Consider the following 19188-nt stretch of genomic DNA (forward strand, 5'->3'; position numbering starts at 1 on the left):
ATTTGTCCACCACTTTATAACTGATGCTTTTATCTTCACTCCAAATATCCAATGTCCCAACACAATTCTTTGGCTGTTTGGACGGCCCCACGGCAGTGACTCAAAGTCCTGACTTCTACCCATGAGTACTGATTTTTAATCAGGGAGATCCTTCGTAAGTTACTGTCCCAGGTCTGATAACAGACATGCATCTCAGGTCTGTTATCAATGGCAGGTTTTTCAGAGTGACACTAGTGACAGAAAGGACTTATGGGGGAGCCAGAAGGCTGGGATCTGGGATGGTGCAATCCTTGTACTCTTGTGTCATGTTGAAAATCTTCTTAATGAGCCACATGATTCCACTGAGCAGTTAATCTGTTGTAATATTTCCACTGTGTGAAAATATTGTAAGTACAGTCCAACAGTTCTATATTCTTCCTCTTTTTTAAAGGTAGCATGGTATCATCAGTAATGGAAAGTTTTCCTTCCCTCTCCTTAGAGGTCTTCTCAACCGAAAGCTATGTGATTATTTCAATTCCGACAATAGTCTTCTCTTTTGCTTCCGACAATATTTCTTTAGTCTAAACGAGTCTAAACCCCATGCAGACTCAGCACCAGGAATTCTGCTCACTGTCCTCCCAGGTGGCAGATATGACATGGAAAGCCTCACTTCTGGATTTGATTATAATGATTACAGATGCAGACCCCGAGGACTCCGAACTGATCTTTAGTTACAGAAGAGCCGACGAGGTTGAAAAAGCTCCAGTGTGATGAGCCACTTACACAACACAAGATAGGCACCTACAGCCAACTTGGTAAAATGCAGGTAATCTGACAAAATAACTGCTCTTTCACCATATGGCAAGACTTTAAATGACTCTTGCTTTAAATTAAGGGTACGATGAAGTCTTCAAACTATGGATAACAGGAGGCTCGGCACTCAGGAGTAAATCAAGAGTGGTACTAGGTGAGCAGGGGCTACGTGTAGAGGGGGGCAGCGTAGAAGTTTGTTGGGGCTGCCATAACAAAATAGCACGGACTAGGCGGCTTAAACAACAGAAACTGATTCTCACAAGTCCAAGATCAAGGTGTCCGCAGGTCTGGTTTCTCCTGAGGTCTCTCTCCTTGGCTTGCGGATGGCCACCATCCATGGCCTTTCCTCTGTGCATGGGCACCACCCCACCCCCCCCCACCCCCCCGCTGCCCCCGCCGTCTCCTTGTTTTCTTATAAGGACCAGTCATCGTGGAGTAGGGCCTGACCCTTATGACCTCATCTAACCTTAATTAGTTCTTTATTTTTTTTTTAAATATTAAATTTTTTTAAATGTTTTGTTTGTTTTTAAGAGAAAGAGAGAGACACACACACAGACTGCGAGTGGGGGAAGGGCAGAGAGAGAGGGAGACATAGAGTCTGAAGTAAGCTCCAGGATCTGAGCTGTCAGTGCAGAGCCCGGTGCAGGGCTCAAACTCACAAACCATGAGATCATGACCTGAGCCAAAGTCTGATGCTTGACCGACTGAGTCACCAAGGTGCCCCTTAATTATTATTTTAAAGGCCCAAATATAGTCACATTAGGGGGTTAAGGGCTCAACATATGAATTTGGATGGGGGTGAGGCACAATTCAGTCCATAACAGGGACACAGACGTGGTTGCATTCAGAATGCTGTATTCACCAGCAGACACATCTTCTCTGAAGCCGTGCCTGCTGAGTCCCAAGGGACCCTGAAGGAATCTGTGGATTAGAAGAATCTGACTTCTAGGAGGAATTTCATTTAATACTCTCACAAGGCATTTTTTCTTCTTTTTGTGTAAGGAAGCAAAACTGATTTTTCACACACTTCGGGAGATAGCAAGCCCCAGCAGAAGATGTGCATTCATCTTCATAGTAGTAAGAACTGGCTCATACTGCATGCATTCTTGAAAGAAGTGTGGGACACACATTATGTTTCCAGAAAATTCTGTGCACCATCGTCCCTGTGACCTCAATGTGCCAGGTAAACGTCATACTATTCCCATGTTTTCACCAACATACCTTTGTCTATTTTCTTTTTTGCTTTACTGTCACTATTTTGTTTTTCTTTCCTTTTTCTTTTTTTTTTAAGTTTATTTATTTTTAAAGAGAGAGAGGGAGAGAGAGGATCCCAAGCAGGCTCCCCACTGCCAGTGCAGGGCCTGATGCAGGGCTCAAACTCAGGAACCATGAGATCATGACCTGAGCAGAAATCAAGAGTCAGATCCTTAACCACCTGAGCCACCCAGGTGCCCCTTATTTTCTTACATTTACATTTTTCTTTACATTTGTATTTTGTGAGGGAATCTGAAGTTTATACTACTTGAGAGTTAAGAGAAAGACTGAGAGCCATAAACAACCAAATCAGAGAACGAATAAAGGAGGGAATGTCTTTTAAGTTAGGGCATAACCATGTTCAATACTGACATAATTTTAGGGGGATCTGGTATTTCTTAAGTCTAAACGAGCTTTAATTGGGAGGCTCGGGGATGCACCCTTATTTTTCCTATTGAAATTAGTGATGATTAGTTTTTGACCTATGGAAATTTGCCCTATGAGTGTGCTTTAAGTAATAAAATATCCTCATAAGGCAGGGAAGAGGGCAAAGAGCAAAATAAAAGTACAATTTGCGAGGAGCTGGTACTTGGGACTAAGATTCTGTTTTTTTTTTTTTTTTTAATTTTTTTTTTCAACGTTTATTTATTTTTGGGACAGAGAGAGACAGAGCATGAACAGGGGAGGGGCAGAGAGAGAGGGAGACACAGAATCGGAAACAGGCTCCAGGCTCTGAGCCATCAGCCCAGAGCCCGACGCGGGGCTCGAACTCACGGACCGCGAGATCGTGACCTGGCTGAAGCCGGACGCTTAACTGACTGCGCCACCCAGGCGCCCCAGATTCTGTTTTTTTTTAATTGGGGCACTTGGTTAGATAATGTGTGAACCACAAGATTTCCTTCAGTCCCTCCAGAGACCTAGAGAAAAAGCCATTGGTTAGTAGTCTTCCTGGCTTCTTTTCTCTAGGCTAATAAACAGATCTCAGCCTTTGAGATTTTGCATTCTGCTGACACCAAAAAGCAAGAGATAAACCCAATCCAAAAGCTTACGGAGGAAAACGTCATTCCTCCCTGAGGCCTGGAACGGCTACAGGTATTCGATGAAGGGCTCTTCCCTCCCTGAGGTGGCCTCAGATTGACCCTAAGGATGGAAAACACTGAAGGGGAAAGAACATGGCCATTGAAGACCATTCCCACTACCTCATCATAACTGCAGACTGGGAGAAGAGATTCCAATGAGATGCACCTCCCCAAAAGGGCTGGTGCACCATTAGAATTCAGAAATCTTTTCAAAAGAATTCTCTTGTGTAGATGTTATGTTGGAATGTGGACAGGGAGACCTCTCCCCGAGACAGGATTCCAGAGAAGGAAGCAACAAGAGGGACCAAGGTAACATGTGGGACACAAGGCGATCAAATACGAGAAAGCTGAAGAAGATGGAAAAAACAGAGAACAAAAGTTGGGGCTGTGGGAAACATGAAGCCATTCATTTTGCCCAGAGGGCCCCCCCATAAACACAGGCACCACACTCTTCAGACACAGGCCATTACTATTCCTTATACTCATACCCATAGTTTCTCTGCTGTAAAAAGAAAGATTCTTCCTGATTTCTTGTGCTGGAGATCACACCCCTCTTCACCTTATCAGGAACTTCATTTCAGTTAATATTGTCTCTCAGACTTTTACCATCCATTTCTCCCTCTACTAGGTCATTCCCCAAAGCTCTATGGACATGCTCATGAATCTCGTATTTCTTTAAGAATCTCAAGTGCACAGAAGTGGAAGGTGGATTAATTACAAACTGTTGTTCTTGAGGCACTCTTGTCATGACCTGCTTTTGCTTCTTTAGTTGGACTTTTTAAAACACTGTAATTAAGTGGGGTGCGTGGGTGGCTTAGTCGGTTAAGAGTCTGACTTCCGCTCAGGTCATGATCTCGTGGTTCATGGGTTCAAGCTCTGCGTCGGGCCCTGGGCTGACGCTCAGAGCCTGAAGCCTGCTTCAGATTCTGTGTCTCTGTCTCTCTCTGCACCTCCGCAGCTCGTGCTCTGTGTGTGTCTCTCTCTCAAAAATAAATAAACATTCAAAAAAATACTGTAATAAGTGTCTGCTAACCCACTGCCCAATGGAGAAACTAAAGCCTTAACAATAGCCTACATCAACCATATCATGCTGATGTTCCCATCTCCCTGCCTCCCTCCACCTGAGGAAACCATTATCACCTTAAATCCTAAAATTATCACTCTGTTATTTTCTTTATATGTACTTTTAAAATAGACTTAGAAAGTTTTGGTTGCTTAAAATTTTACTAAAAATGGTAACATGCTATATTATTCTTGTATTCATTTCCGATTGCTTTTTTAACAAAACACGACAAATTTAGTGGCTTAAAATAAAACCAATTAAGTATTAGCTTATATTTCTGAAGACCAGAAGTCCAAAGTGGATTTTAACTGGGCTACAAACTGTCCACAGGGCTTGTGTTCATTCTGGGGACTCCAGACTCTGGGGGAGAATCTGTTCCCTGCCCTTTCTAGCTTCTAGAGGCTTCCTACTGCCCCTGATGCCTGGCTCTTTACTCCTTCTTCAGAGCCAAGATCTTCAAATCTCTTCACTCTTTCTCTCTTTCCTGCCCACCCCCAACTTCTGCCTCCCTCTTCAAAAACCTTCAAGTGATTACATTGGAGCCACCCAGATAATCGAGGATAATCCTCCAATCTTAAGATTCTTACCTTAATCACTTCTGTAAAATCCCTTTTTCCAGGCAAGGTAATCTATTGAGAGGTTTTAGGGAGTAGAACATGGACGTCTTTGCAGGGCACTGTCTTTGCCTGCCATAGTTCTCTTTCATGACTTACTTCATTCCTTGAAATATTCCTCTTGTTATCTATCACTACAGTTTCCCAGGTTACTCATCCGCTCTCCTACAGGTGCACACCTGATGGGTCCCTGGCTTTGGCTACTGTGAGCAGTGTTCCTATGCACATTCTTGTTCATGTTTCCTGCTGTAGACATGTATAAATGTCACTGGGACAACTGGAATAGAATTTCTGGGTCATGGGTATGTAAATACTCAACTTGCAGTGATTCTGTCAAACTTTTTTTTTTTCAGCAAGGGCACCAATGTGTACTGTCAAGAGAAAACAGACATAAAACAGCATCTAATTATGGGGTTGCAGTTCCCTGATCATTAATAATAACAAACATTTCCTCAAATGTTTATTGTCCACCTGAATTTCCTCTATGAGATGTCAACTCATGGCTTTTCATCTTTTTTTTTTTTTAACAGATTTCAGTTCTTCATGTTCTCTTAATACTAACATTTTTTTTCAGCTGTTTACATTGCATTTGAGTCTCTCTACCCCACTAATAAATTGTGTTTCCATTTTCTTTAAGGTTTTCTTATTGTTCCTTTAATGAAAGTTCTTAAATTTGTACAGATTTACCAGTCATTTATAGTCACTGGTTTTTATTTATATTTGTTTGTTCTACTCTAAAGGAAAGGTTTCCTATCCCCATAGTCTAGAAGATTTGTCTATATTTCCTACTAGGAGTGCAAAGTTTTCCTTTTGGCATTTAAGACCTCAATCCATTTGGGGCTGGCTGTCACATATATGGTGTGAGGAAATTCTCTGATCTCATCTTTTCCATCAGATCCCCTTTTTCACAATCTTCCTTTCCCCACCATTGTGACATTCCACCCATCACATTAGAAGGCTCCATACAAAGTTTAGGTGCCCGGGTGGCTCAGTCAGTTGAGCATCCAACTTGGGCTCAGGTCATGACCTCGCGATCTGCGAGTTCGAGCCCCACGATGGACTCTGTGCTGACAGCTCGGAGCCTGGAATCTACTTCAGATTCTGTGTCTCCCTCTTTCGCTGCCCCTCCCCTGCTCGTGCTCTCTGTCTCAAAAATAAATGTTAAAATAAAATAATAAAATAAAATAAAATAAAATAAAATAAAAATAAAATAAAATAAATAGAAGGTTCCATACATGTGCTCGTGTTCTGTCATCTCTATTATACTCTACTGATTAACTTGCTTATCCCTGCACTAATACTACTCTGTCTCAATGATGATAGCTTCAAAATAAATCCATATTTATTTTATCCTTTAAAATAAATATAGTAGGACATACACCCTATCCTTGCTCTTCTTTATCATGATGATATAGATACTGGAGCCCTTTATTCTTCTATATACATTTGGGAAACATCATGTCAAGCTCCGTGAAAAACTTGTTGAGACTTTGATCAATGAAGCATGATGTTTGGATTGAATCCATACATCAATTTTGAAGAATTAATACCTTAAGGCTGTTGTCTCCTCCATGAACATAATACAGCTCTCATTTATTCAGTAATAAATCTCTTTTTAAAACTACTTTACTAAGGTATGATTGATATATCAAAGGCTATACATACTTAATGTACACAATTTGATGAGTTTTGAGATAAGTATACATCCATGAAATCATCACAATCTATGCCACAGACATATCAGTCATCTCCAAAAGCTTCCTCCTGCTCTCTTATTTTTATCATCATCATCATCAACGTGTGTGTGTGTGTGTGTGCATGCGCGCGCACGTGTGTGGTGTGAGGTAAGAACACTTAACATAAGACCTACCTTCTTTGCAAAGTTTTAGGCATATAATTCAGGCCTATAGTTAACTAAAGGAAGAAGCTCTCTAGGACGTACTCATCTTGTATAACTGGAAGTCTCTATCCTTTGGCTAACACTTCCCCATTTCTCCCTTTCCCTAGCCCCTGGCAGCCACCATTCCACTCTCTGTTTCTAGGAGTTTGACTATTTTGGATTCATCATGTAAATGGTATCATGTAGTACTTAGGATCTGTCCTTCTGTATCTGGCTTATTTCACTTAGTATAATGTCCTCCAGGTATCCATGTTGTCACAAATGGCAGAATTTACATCTTTTTTAAGGCTGAATAATACTCCATTGTATGTACATTTCACATTTTCTTCATTTATCTGTCAACACTTAGGTTGTTTCCTTACCTTGCCTATTGTGAATAATCCTTCAATGAATGTGGGATTGCAGAGATTTCTTTGAGATCCTAATTTCAATTCCTTTGGATAAATACCCAGAAGGAAGATTGCTGGATGACACAGTTCTATTTTTAATTTTTTGAAGAATCCCCATATAGTTTTCTGTAGTGACTGTACCAGTGGACCTTCTCACCAACAGTGCATGAGGGTTTCCTTTTCTCCACACCCTCACCAACATTTGCTATCTTTAGTTTTTTTGCTCATAGGTATGAAGTGATATCTCACTCTGGTTTTGATTTGCATTTCCATGGTGATTAGTGATGTTGAGCACCTTTTCATATGACTGAGGGCCATTTGTATGTCTTCTTTGGAGAAATATCTATTATGTTCCTTTGTCCATTTTTTAAAAGGGTCATTTGTTGTTGTTTTTGCCAATGAGTTGCAGGTGCTTCTTATAAATTTAAAAAATTACCATTTATCAGATATACAGCTGAAAATATGTTTTTCCCATTGCATAAGTTGCCTTTTCATTGTGTTGATGGCATCCTTTCTTGTGCAAAAGGTTTTTAATTTGATATAACTCCATTTATCCATTTTTTTTTTACTGCTTTTGGTATCATATCCAAAAAAATCATTGCCAAGGCCACTGCCAAATACCTATTCCCATATGTTTCTTCTTGGAATTTTACAGTTTCAGGTCCTAGAGTTAAGTCTTTAGTCCATTTTGAGTTGATTTTGTGTCTGGTCCAATATCATTCTGTGTATAGCCACAAGAACATTTTGTGTATGGTCCAGAATTGGATGAAGGATCCAATTTTATTTTTTACATGTGAATATCCAGTTTTCCCAGCACTTGTTATTGAAGATGCTAACCTTTCCCCATTATGTAGTCTTGGTATCCTTGTCAAAGATCAGCTGACTATATATGATAAATCTCTTAATACAGTTAATCTCTCAATAAAGCTCAGTGATTTTTCTCTGTAAAGGTATTGTACACCTTAGGTTAGAGTGAAAATTAGTTACTGAAAATACCTGATGTTACTGTAAATGGTATCTTCTTTTTAATTCAGTTTCACATTTGCATCTAGCATGGAAATTTAGCTACCTTACTAAATGATTCCTATTACTGTCTGACAAGTAACTGTATTATCGGCAAATAATGATAGATTTGTTGTTCCCTTTATTCTCATTCTCATCATTTCCAATTTCATTTCTTGCCATATCACAAGTTCGAAAACCATTTATGACAACAGACTTCTTAGTGCAGGAAGGTACCATGGCTGCTAAAGTGCTGAAAGATTTTGTAAGTGTTTTAGGTTTACATTCTTCTTACAACCTGCCTTTATATCTGTGCCATGCTTGTTTTGGCATGTTTTACCATTATCCTAATTCCTCCTTATTGGTACAGAGACAGTGAGCTTAGATACATATATAGTGATTATTAAGGCAATCAAAAGAACTATGTGGTAAGATAAATGAAAAATTACGTATTAATAATATACAAATAATATAAATTATATGTATTTGTAATATATAACATAAATATAAATTATAAATATATTATGTGTTATATAAATTATATATACATGTAATGTATTATATATTGTATAATATAATATATATTAATTATAAATCATAAATCTAAATTATAAATATATAAATAATATAAATACATATATTTCAAATTTCTACTAGCCCTGTTCTTGTCCCCTACCTAACATGGTAAGAATCACCTCCACTAGGCTCTTGAGGAAGTATATCAAGAGGAAGTATATACACTCCATATAAAAAATGATTACTCAAAAAAAAAAAAAAGCTTGAGTCCTAAAGTTGATATGGGATAATAATCTCTGGCTTTACGAAGATGGACTGGATTAGTCAAAACTCCTTTCAGGTTCTTGCAAAGGGGCAGGTGTCTGGCTACCGGAACTCTGTGTGTAAAAGCGTGAATATCAACATTCACACTATACACAACATGGTTTGTGATAAAAATGACTCCTGATGGGTTAACTGCATACACACGGGGAGAATTACATATACATCTAATGATGCCCGATGAAGAGGAATGCTTGGGGATGCCCTGCACACGTTAGAGTTCCCCTCCTCTATCCTTCTGAGTAGACAGGATCCAAGGATGGCCTCCGTAGTGCTTTAGCAACTACAACATATTCCTGTGCTAAAAAAATCTGTTGAACTAAATAAATGGTTTTTCAAACTTGCTCTTTTGAACCCTGGTTGTCTCAAGGGCTATCTCTTAGTCAATTAAGTGAGTGGGTCAATTAAGGAGCCCATCTCAGGGTCTCCCGTTATAGTTATACCCAGAGCATACCCATCGAATTTCCTATTTTTTTAGTAAGCTATGTAAAGATAATTGAGAGAGAAATGGAAAATTCCACTCTAAAAAGTATTTTAAAGTCATAGGCATAAAACTCCATTTTATGGAAGAAAGTCTAGAATTATGACCACTTGCTAATTGTTAATGTTAATCGTTAATGATCACGGCTACATGAAACTTACAACATGCCTTAGAGACCAAAAGATACCTCCCCAACACCTCCAACAAAAGCCCAACAATATGCACCATAAATTTTCCAGATAATCCATCAGAATGTTGTATTAACTCTACAGAAGACGTACCAATATAGGGTTCAAGTCATTTAAAAAAAATTTGAAATGCTATGAGGTGTAAAATCAAAAATGCTGTTTACACGACTGTGCCAGCCAGACTCACTCAGTCCAGTTCATCACCACGATGGTGATTGGTCTTTGCAACGGTGCTGTGGCATGAACATTTGTTACATGCTTAAACAGTATGGATGAGCATTCCACATGGTTTATAACTCTAACATTACACATAGATTTACGTGGCATAAATTTAACAAAAGAATTCAAAGAGGCATTTACTTCCAATGAAGGAAGGCATAGTATGCAACAATTATTAAATAGCAACCAATTAAACAATAAGATCTCAGGTCATACCCATGGTACTGGCCAGTACAGACACAGAACACAGAAGAAGCCCCTCTCCCACCTGGCCCCCAGATACATTAGCAGTCATAAACATAATCCCAGAGAAAAGGAGATGGGTGATGGGTCGGTAGAGTACCAGTTTCTCCACCCAGAGATACACGTGTGCAAAACAGAAATTAAGTTATAAAATAATAAGATTCCTCTTACTTTTACAAATCTGTGTTTGAAAAATGATGGACGTGCTGATCAAAGCTTGTTGAATGATGGGGTGTCTGGGTGGCCGTCAGTTAAGCGTCAGACTTCGGCTCAGGTCACGATCTCGCAGTTCATGGGTTTGAGCCCCGCATTGGGCTCTGTGCTGACAGCTCAGAGTCTGGAGCCTGAAGCCTGCTTTGGATTCTGTGTCTCTCTCTCTCTCTCTGCCTGTCTCTCTCTCTGCCTTTCCCCTCCCCCCAAAAAATAACTAAACATTAAAAAAAATTTAAGGGGCACCTGGGTGGGTCATTCGGTTAAGCATCTGACTTCGGCTCAGGTCATAATCTCACGGTTCATGAGTTTGAGCCCAGCATCAGGCTCTGTGCTGACAGCTCAGAGCCCGGAGCCTGCTTTGGATTCTGTGTCTCCCTCTTTCTCTGCCTCTTCCCCTGTCACACTCTGTCTCTCTCTCTCTCTCTCTTTCAAAAACAAATAAACATTAAAAAAAGGTTTTTTTTTTTTAATTAAAAGCTTGTTGAATGAATGAATATAGAGTTTAAATCAAGGAATGAACTGGATAACTTTTGAGGATCAGGGACCGGTTTATAAATACTAAAAATACCGACTGAGGTATATCTCTTAAAATCCATGACTATATATATATATATATATATATATTCAAATAATAAGTTATATCCCAAAGCCATTTTGAAAGAAAAATGTGTTTACTCATTTTAAAATGAGATATTTGTATAGTATTTTGTTAAGTACTGTCTTGCTTACATGCTCTAGAGCAACACTATGCAAAAGAACTTTCTGTGATGATGTAAAGGCTCTAAGTCTGAGCTGTTCAGGAGAGGCACCAATTAGCCACAGGGGGGTACTGAGTACTTGAAATGGAGCAAATGCCTCTGGGAAACTCAATTGTAACTTTATTTCATTTAAATTAACGTGAATTCAAATAACCCCATGCGGCCAGTGGCCAACTTCCTGGAAGGGCAGCTCTGAAGAATGAATTTTTCATTTATTTCCAAAGGGCTTTCACTTTTCCTTCACAACCTTGCTCAAGGTCACCTCAAAGCCCTGCACTGTGCTTCCATGGAACATTCTGCGTTTCTTCAATTTAGAGCTTCCCCACTGAACAGAAATTATTCCAGTATTGACTTCCCTGGTATACTGTAATCTACATAAAAATAGGACAGCGTTTTATTAATCTTTGTCATCTCAGCATCCAGCGGAGGGACTGACATGTGGCAGGTCCTCATTACACTTTTGTGAAATGAATGAACAGAAAGAAGCTATAAGCAGCTGATTAAACAGGGAAGTTCTAAATGAAAATTTAACGTTTGTGGAAAACTATCCTTTTGCCTGCCATTTATTTTCTGATTCACATGCATAAAAGCCATTTCTGCCTTATTGAAATCCTACCTAAGCAGGAGAGGTAGTGTTTCTGCTAAAGTAATTTCAAGGGTGTCTGATCAAATAAGCCATATGGTACCCTGGCAATTTACAGCTGCAACTCATCTGCTCACTCACCGTCGAAGATGGCTGCTTATGAAACGTTAGAACAATCGGCTTCGCTGTGCTGCGAACCCGAAGGCCACTTACCATCACCAACATCAAAGTCCTTGAACGCCAGTTCTGAGCCTGAGTCATCCAGAAGGATTTCGCCATTCAGTGTGAACATCATGGTGTGCTCCGTCATGTCCACCATGCATCCCACAACATCGCCCGCTTGCCAAGACCGCCCATAGTGTTCGTTGCCCTGGTGCCACCGCTGGGCCTAAGGGACAGAAGAGTCTCTTGTCACAGACAAAGCCGGGAGAACAGCACCCACCCACCACTACTGGTACGACTCGCAGCAGCTTCTTCTAGTAACACAGCAGGAGGAAGGGCTCAGTGCCACCCCACGCACCAGCGGGTCACACACCCTAAGCGATGTGGAGGTGCCTGGGAATTCTACGTCCCTTTGATTAACACTGTATGCTATGGAATCTTGGAGAACAACCCAAATGCTATGTCATTACTTTGAGGAACGATGACTTTAAAAATCAAACCCGACACACTTTCTATTTAAAACAAACAAACAAACAAACCTCTGTGTCTTTAGAGGTTATTTTTTCTCACTAAAATGAATGCTTCTCAGGATTTGGGTTGTTTTTCTCCATTCCTCCAAAATGCAAAGAATTATGAGTAGAGAATAAAGCTGAGAATTTATCACTGAAAATGACATTCTAGTTTTCGTCTACTTCAAAATAAAATTCCATTCCTTGGAACCAATGGCATGGATACTTTAACAAAACAGACATCTTGAAGCATTTCAAGATATACTAAAACTTCAAAAGCTCCAAATCAAACCTAAAAATATTCTTAGGATGTTTACTGAAATAATACACCAAAAATTAAATGTGCCAACAATGTTTTGTATACAGAGGCGAAATTTCACATTATAAATACAATTCAAACACATTTTTGATAAATGTGACTTATGAATCTATAAGTACATTCCAATGATTTATGGGATCAAAATTAGTTACATCAATTATTTTGTCAGATAAGTCCCATTTTCCCCTCAATCATCCCCTTCATTGCAAACTGATATGTCAGGGGGTATAGTCACCAATGTAAAGTAATGATATGATTATTTTCAAGTATAATACACTCTACTTTTGTTTTTTTAATTTTTTTTCAACGTTTATTTATTTTTGGGACAGAGAGAGACAGAGCATGAACGGGGGAGGGGCAGAGAGAGAGGGAGACACAGAATCGGAAACAGGCTTCAGGCTCTGAGCCATCAGCCCAGAGCCCGACGCGGGGCTCGAACTCCCGGACCGCGAGATCGTGACCTGGCTGAAGTCGGACGCTTAACCGACTGCGCCACCCAGGTGCCCCTAATACACTCTACTTTTAAAAACTTTATTTCAGAAAGTGTTAGCTTTCAATAAGTGTTAGATTTTCTATCTGAAATAAAAAACAGGTTCAGGAAATGTGGTGTTTCACAACAAAGTGGGTCTGTTGTCCCCTGGAAGACACATTATTAATTTCTAGCCTAGAAATGCTGTCCCACTCATGCCTACCTCAGTACTCAAATGTCAAATCTCCTCATGATTGCTTATTTACTCTAACTTTCCTTTTAATTAAAAATAGCTTTTCCCCTTCATATGAAAGGAATGTAAATTCATGAAAGAAAATCACAGAATAGAAAAGACTAAAATTTCTATAATTTTATCAATCAAAAAATGACTATCATTCTATTGTGGCTAGGTTCATATACATATTATTTTTTAATTTTTAAATAATTTATGTACATAAAATAATATTTAAACATTTATATAATGTGTAAGTAAATAATAAAATAAGCACCTGACCAGCTTCCATCCACCTTAAGAAATATTACTAATAATGCTGAAAATGAAAACTTTTTGTCATTATAAACAACAGTCTCCAGAATTCTTGTGGCTATTAAATGTGTTTACCTATCATTGATAAATTTCTTCTATGGAATTGCTAAGTCAAAGTGTATGCATTTTTAATAGTTTTTTTTTAATGTTTATTTATTTTGGGGAGAGAGGGAGAGCGAGTGCAAGCAGGGGCAGAGACAGGGAGAGAGAGAATCCCAAGCAGGCTCCAGCCATCAGCACAGAACCTGATACGGGGCTGGAGCTCATGAACTGTGAGATGACGACCTGAGCTGAAATCTAGAGTCAGAAGCTTATCCCACTGAGCCACCCAGGTGCTCCAAAGTATATGTATTTTTAATTAGCATATGCATTTTAACACTTCTGATAGATAAGGATGATTCATTTTTTGGGTAGCAATGTGTTACTTCTTGAATTTCCCTGTGGGGGAAATGTTTTGAGATTACAAGGACAAAATTTTCTTGGGAACTATTTCTCCTAAGTGGGTGCTCCAGAAAGTTCTGATTTTACTGCCCTACCCAAAGGAATGGCAGCGGAAATCTCTCTCTCTCTCTCTCTCTCTCTCTCTCTCACACACACACACACACACACACACACACACATACACACAGTATGTAGATGCCTGGGACACAGCAGCCTACAATACCCGGAGCCTACAAATTTCGGTGTCTGGTGCTCAGCAATGTCTGCTCACCTTGAAGCCATCAAAAGCAAAGGCACGTTCGTCTGAGCCCAGCTCTTGGTCAGGTTGACAACCTGGCCTGCTCCATCCGACTCTCATGTCTCCAGCAGTGACAGCCTCAAATTCAAAATACCACCTTCCTGCCTTGACGGCATAGGTTTTCTCCGCGCGGAAGATTCGGAACCTCTCCCCGGTGCCGCTACACACTTCGGCTCGGGCAGCTGTGAATGGAAAGAGATTCCGGTGACCACTGGATAGGACATTGCAAGAGGAGACAGGACACCACACAACATCAGTAACTAAACTTACCGTGAAGTTGGTAATAATACCATCTCTCTTACTCTGGTTCACATTGTATGAAGTGTTTTTATACATATGATCGGCCACTGTCACAAGGAACCAGCTTCGAGAAGGGGAAAAGACAAGGGGCTTCCAATGGAGAGATGGGTTATCAAACCTCAGTTACAATGCAAGGTGGGTGATGCTTCCTCCCTCAGCCCCTGTTCAGCAGGGAATTATCTTTCTGCAGGAAAAACACCTACCAGCCTCTTGGTGGTTTGCCAACAGAATCTGAGATGAACTTGACGACATGGCCGGAAAGAAGCCAATAAAAGAGATCTGAACTGCTGTGCACAAGAAATGAGTAGACACTTGTGGATGTGAGAGAAGGAAGAAGCTGCCAGGAGGTGAGGAAGACAGAGAGAAAGCCGCAAGGTAAAGAGATAAATGGCACAGAAGGGTAACCATTGACAGATTTCCCAGACAAGATGGTTAAGGACAAAACTCTTCCAGTATCTCACATTTTCATCATAATGTGCTACACATACAAATGCTGTGTTTAAGTTTTGAGGGGAAACAAAAGGGTCAAGTCCAACATCAGGATCAGTGGGGCAAATATATACATATATATACTTCATATATATATATATATATATATATATTTAGATATATCTATCTATATACCTATATCTATGTCTATATCTATATATATATGTGTGTGTGTGTGTGTGTGTGTGTAAAAATAAGATACACATAGATTGAAAATGCCAGGAGTACAGGACAGCCATGAAAACATAAGTCCCTAGGAAATCAATGGGGCATGGAGACAAGGGTCCACTGAACTGATAAGTCAAAGGATAAACCATCAGCTCAGCTAAGACCTGGGTTAGATGGAAGACGACATTTAAGTGACATTGACCAAAGTCACACAAGTGACAAATGGCAGAATTCCGGAGCCGCCTAATGCTGCAGCCTGTGTTCTTTCCACCCTGCCTCCAGTAGCTGGCAGTCAGTAGGTACTGCTTAAGTAGTTGTTCTCACCTGTTCTTTTTTTTTTTTTATGTTTATGTATTTACTTATTTTGGAGAGAGAGAGAGAGAGAGCAAGGGAGGGGTAGAGAGAGAGAAAGGGAGACACAGAATCTGAAGCAGGCTCCAGGCTCTGATCTGTCATCACAGAGCTTGACACAGGGCTCAAACCCATGAACCCTGAGGCCATGACCTGAGCCAAAGTCAGACACTTAATGGACTGAGCCACCCAGGTGCTCATCTGTTGTCCTCTTAAGAGTCGGGAAAGACATCGTAAATAACAGAAGTTTAATACCAGCTTAGCCACGGATTTGATAGGAACAAACAACAACCATAAACATGATCCACATAAGCTTTAAAGGGCACCAGTAAACACACAGCTAGACTGTCTACTGAAGATAAGACTGGCATAAAGAGACAATGGACTAAGATATTTTCATCGATTGCAGGACATAGAGGTGAACTGTATCTATTGACAAAGCTTTCAAAAGCTTTTTAAGTTTCTGAATGAGCAATGCTTTGTTGTTTCATCTTTTCCCCACAAACACACCCATACGCATATACCTAACGACTTTGTTGGCTCCAAGCAAGGGTCGTGCCTCCAGCAGCGAGAGCCTCAAATTCGAAATGCGACCTTACACGAGTGCTTACGTATGTACCCTCACATGTGCACACACACACACGTGCACACACACGTCATGCACTACATTCAAACATCTTACTGAAGAATAAATGCATTAATAGAGTTTAAAAGTCAGACATTTAAAATAACATATGGAGGACACTGCACGTACAAAATCCTCTGAAGAGGAAAATGTTTGCTTCTAATGCATTCAAGTTGGGGGTGGACAGGAGCCTGAATGAGAGAGAAACATCTCTATGGTGAAAGATAAAAAATTCTCATGTCTGTTACTTAGTAACAATGGTTTTTGAAAGACAGGACAGCAAACTACTTTTTGAGGGAAAAAAAATCATCAGATTTTACACTTGAAGGCAGTTACTGGTATAAAGAAACTAGTTCTATGGGCACCTGTCTGGCTCATTCGGTACAGCATGTGACTCTTGATCTCGAGGTTGTGAGTTCAAGCCCCACACTGGGTGTGGAGCCTACTTAAAAAAAAATAAGAAAAGAAAATAGTTCTAAATATTGCAGTACTAAAAAGATGGAAGTCAGATTTTCAGACTTAGTATTTCCTGAAGAAACAGCACACTGATCCATGACTTCCTTAAATTGTGGTTACAACCCTCCCTGAACTAATCTAAGACATACAGAACATGAGCCATGATCCATACAAACATTTGGAAATTAATTTTCATGAAACAAAAAAGCCATCCCGTAGTTATCCTTATTTTTCGTTATGTCATATTTTCAAATAAAATCATACATTATGTTCCAGTATGCACAAATAAACTCCCAATTTTCTAAGCATAAAATATTCCATTCTTTAGAAAACTAAGCTACTAGAAAACTCACACGTTCTTTTTTCCTTTTTATGTTTCCAGGACATTGGACCACACTCATATGCACACTGTATAATCAAGGAATGAAAACAAATTTTCTTATCAGCTTAAATAGGTTGGAAGGCAAATTTGATATAAAAACTGTAACAGATAATTTCCTTAAAAGCCCACTACAAATTACCCTTGGTAATAACACTGAATCCTTTCCGCTAGTACAGGTAGTGAAAATAGGGAACAGTATATGGAAAATACGTGGCAATCACGGTAACAATGCAGAATTTCTTAGTCCTGGTATTTTATTTCCCCTGACCTTAGCTACTGCACCTACACTTCCCCGATGAGACTCAATCTGAAATGGAAACACACATGCTATTCACAGACACCATTATGCACGGGACTTGTAACCTCCATGGATCTTCCTCTGAATGCCTGTGTGATCCATAGCTCCTATTCGGTATTTCTCACATTAGTGTAGGGCAGCTGACAACCAGGGTTTATTGAAGCAATGGTTCAGCATTCTGTTTCTTGACGAAATTCCAATATTTAATGAAAATCTGGATCTACAGAAGTTTAAAGAAAAAAGATCCAGGCAATCTGCAAGAAATTTCTTTTGCATATTCTGGGGCATCGATCACCTGGACACAAAGGATGCTCTTCACGGGCCTGCGAAATTGAATCTAGGAACAAAGACTATTCCAAGCCCTGGACACAGGAATCCAGGCAAATATCCAATGGGCAAGCACCAGTCTCAAAGGCAAAGAGCGTTCCTCCAAATACGCAATTCTTATGCTTTACTTCATGTTCAACACTCGACATTCGTAGAAGCTTGGTAGGTAATTCTAGCTCATGTAAGTGTGTATATGTGATTTTCTTATATTGTCACAATGAACATAATGATAATTGGTATTAAAAACAGGCGCAGTGAGCAGATGTATTCCCAGCGAATTTTACCAAGAATAGCGATACCCAGAGAAGAAGAAATTAAGGGATTATGCCTTTAACAAGTGACCTCAAGATAAAGGGTAAGGTCTGGGAAAATCCTGTGTTCCCAGTACCCCACAGATCCTAGCACAGAGAGGCCACACAGCAGTGACTGATCAAACGGAGCCTAAGCACCCATACGTGCTGTACTCCAAACTGTACTTTTTGAAGATTCTTACGCTAGAGGGCAGTCAAGGTCTAATTATGTATTGAAAATGTAAGTTATTTACCATATGCTATGAAGGCAGGCAGGCTAGTGTCTTTAAAATGTTCACATGTACCTAAAATCCTTCAAGTGTGCTCATATAATAACTTCTAAAATGATTGAGATTAACCAGTCATCCTTGTAGCCTCCTGGTATTATGTTTAATCAAACAATTTAAACCTTGATAAAACCTTGCAATAAGAATAACTTAGTTTTTCAAATGTTTTAAAATGTTATTGTAGAACAATACTCCAAAGACACCACTGAGTTCATATTCAATCTGGAATACGTAAGCATTCTGCTGATGAGTGGAAAATAAATTGTAGCCCTGATTTAATTACATAGGGTTAGGGGCACCTGGGTGGCTCAGTCGGTTAAGCGTGTGACTTGGAATCAGGTCATGACCTCATGGCTCCTGGGATCCAGCCATGCTTCAGGCTGTGCGCTGACATCATGGAACCCGCGTGGGATAATTTCTGTTGCTCTCTTTCTGCCCCTGCCCCACTCATGAGCGCTCTCAGTCTCTCTCACAATAAGTAAATAAACTTAAATGAAAAACTGCATAGGGTTAGATTCCATTTTATCTAAATTTTTATGCCCTTAACTTTTTTTTTAATACCAGCTAGGGCAGTATATAGCCAGTTACGTTTTTAATCTTATCTCAGTGATCACCAGTTTTATTTTGCTTTATTCCACACAATCTCTCCCATCTATCTTTTAATTTCCATTTCCCCCACCCTTGTTCTGAACATCACAAATTTTCCAAAGCCTCCCAACTGGTCTCTCTATCTCTGAGCACTCTCCCCCTCCAATCTGTTCCTTCCCACTGTTGCCATAGTTACATTGCTATTGTAAATTGTGATCACACATCAAGCTTTTGCTTTAAAACTTCCTGGGGCTGGAACTCCTTGCA

At 39.8% G+C, this 19188-nt stretch overlaps 1 protein-coding gene across 1 annotated transcript in view; it reads right to left on the reverse strand.

Annotated features, from left to right (window-relative positions):
• Positions 1–19188, reverse strand: part of RYR2 (ryanodine receptor 2) — a 756803-nt gene that overhangs the window by 261485 nt on the left and 476130 nt on the right. Inside the window, exons 28-29 of the mRNA XM_047824653.1 lie at positions 14334–14542; positions 11829–12003 (exon numbers count right to left, since the gene is read on the reverse strand). Of these exons, the coding sequence (XP_047680609.1) occupies positions 11829–12003; positions 14334–14542 (384 nt within the window). The remainder of the gene's footprint in view (positions 1–11828; positions 12004–14333; positions 14543–19188) is intronic.

The sequence above is a fragment of the Prionailurus viverrinus genome, chromosome D2 (assembly GCF_022837055.1).
Source record: "Prionailurus viverrinus isolate Anna chromosome D2, UM_Priviv_1.0, whole genome shotgun sequence".
NCBI lineage: Eukaryota > Metazoa > Chordata > Mammalia > Carnivora > Felidae > Prionailurus > Prionailurus viverrinus.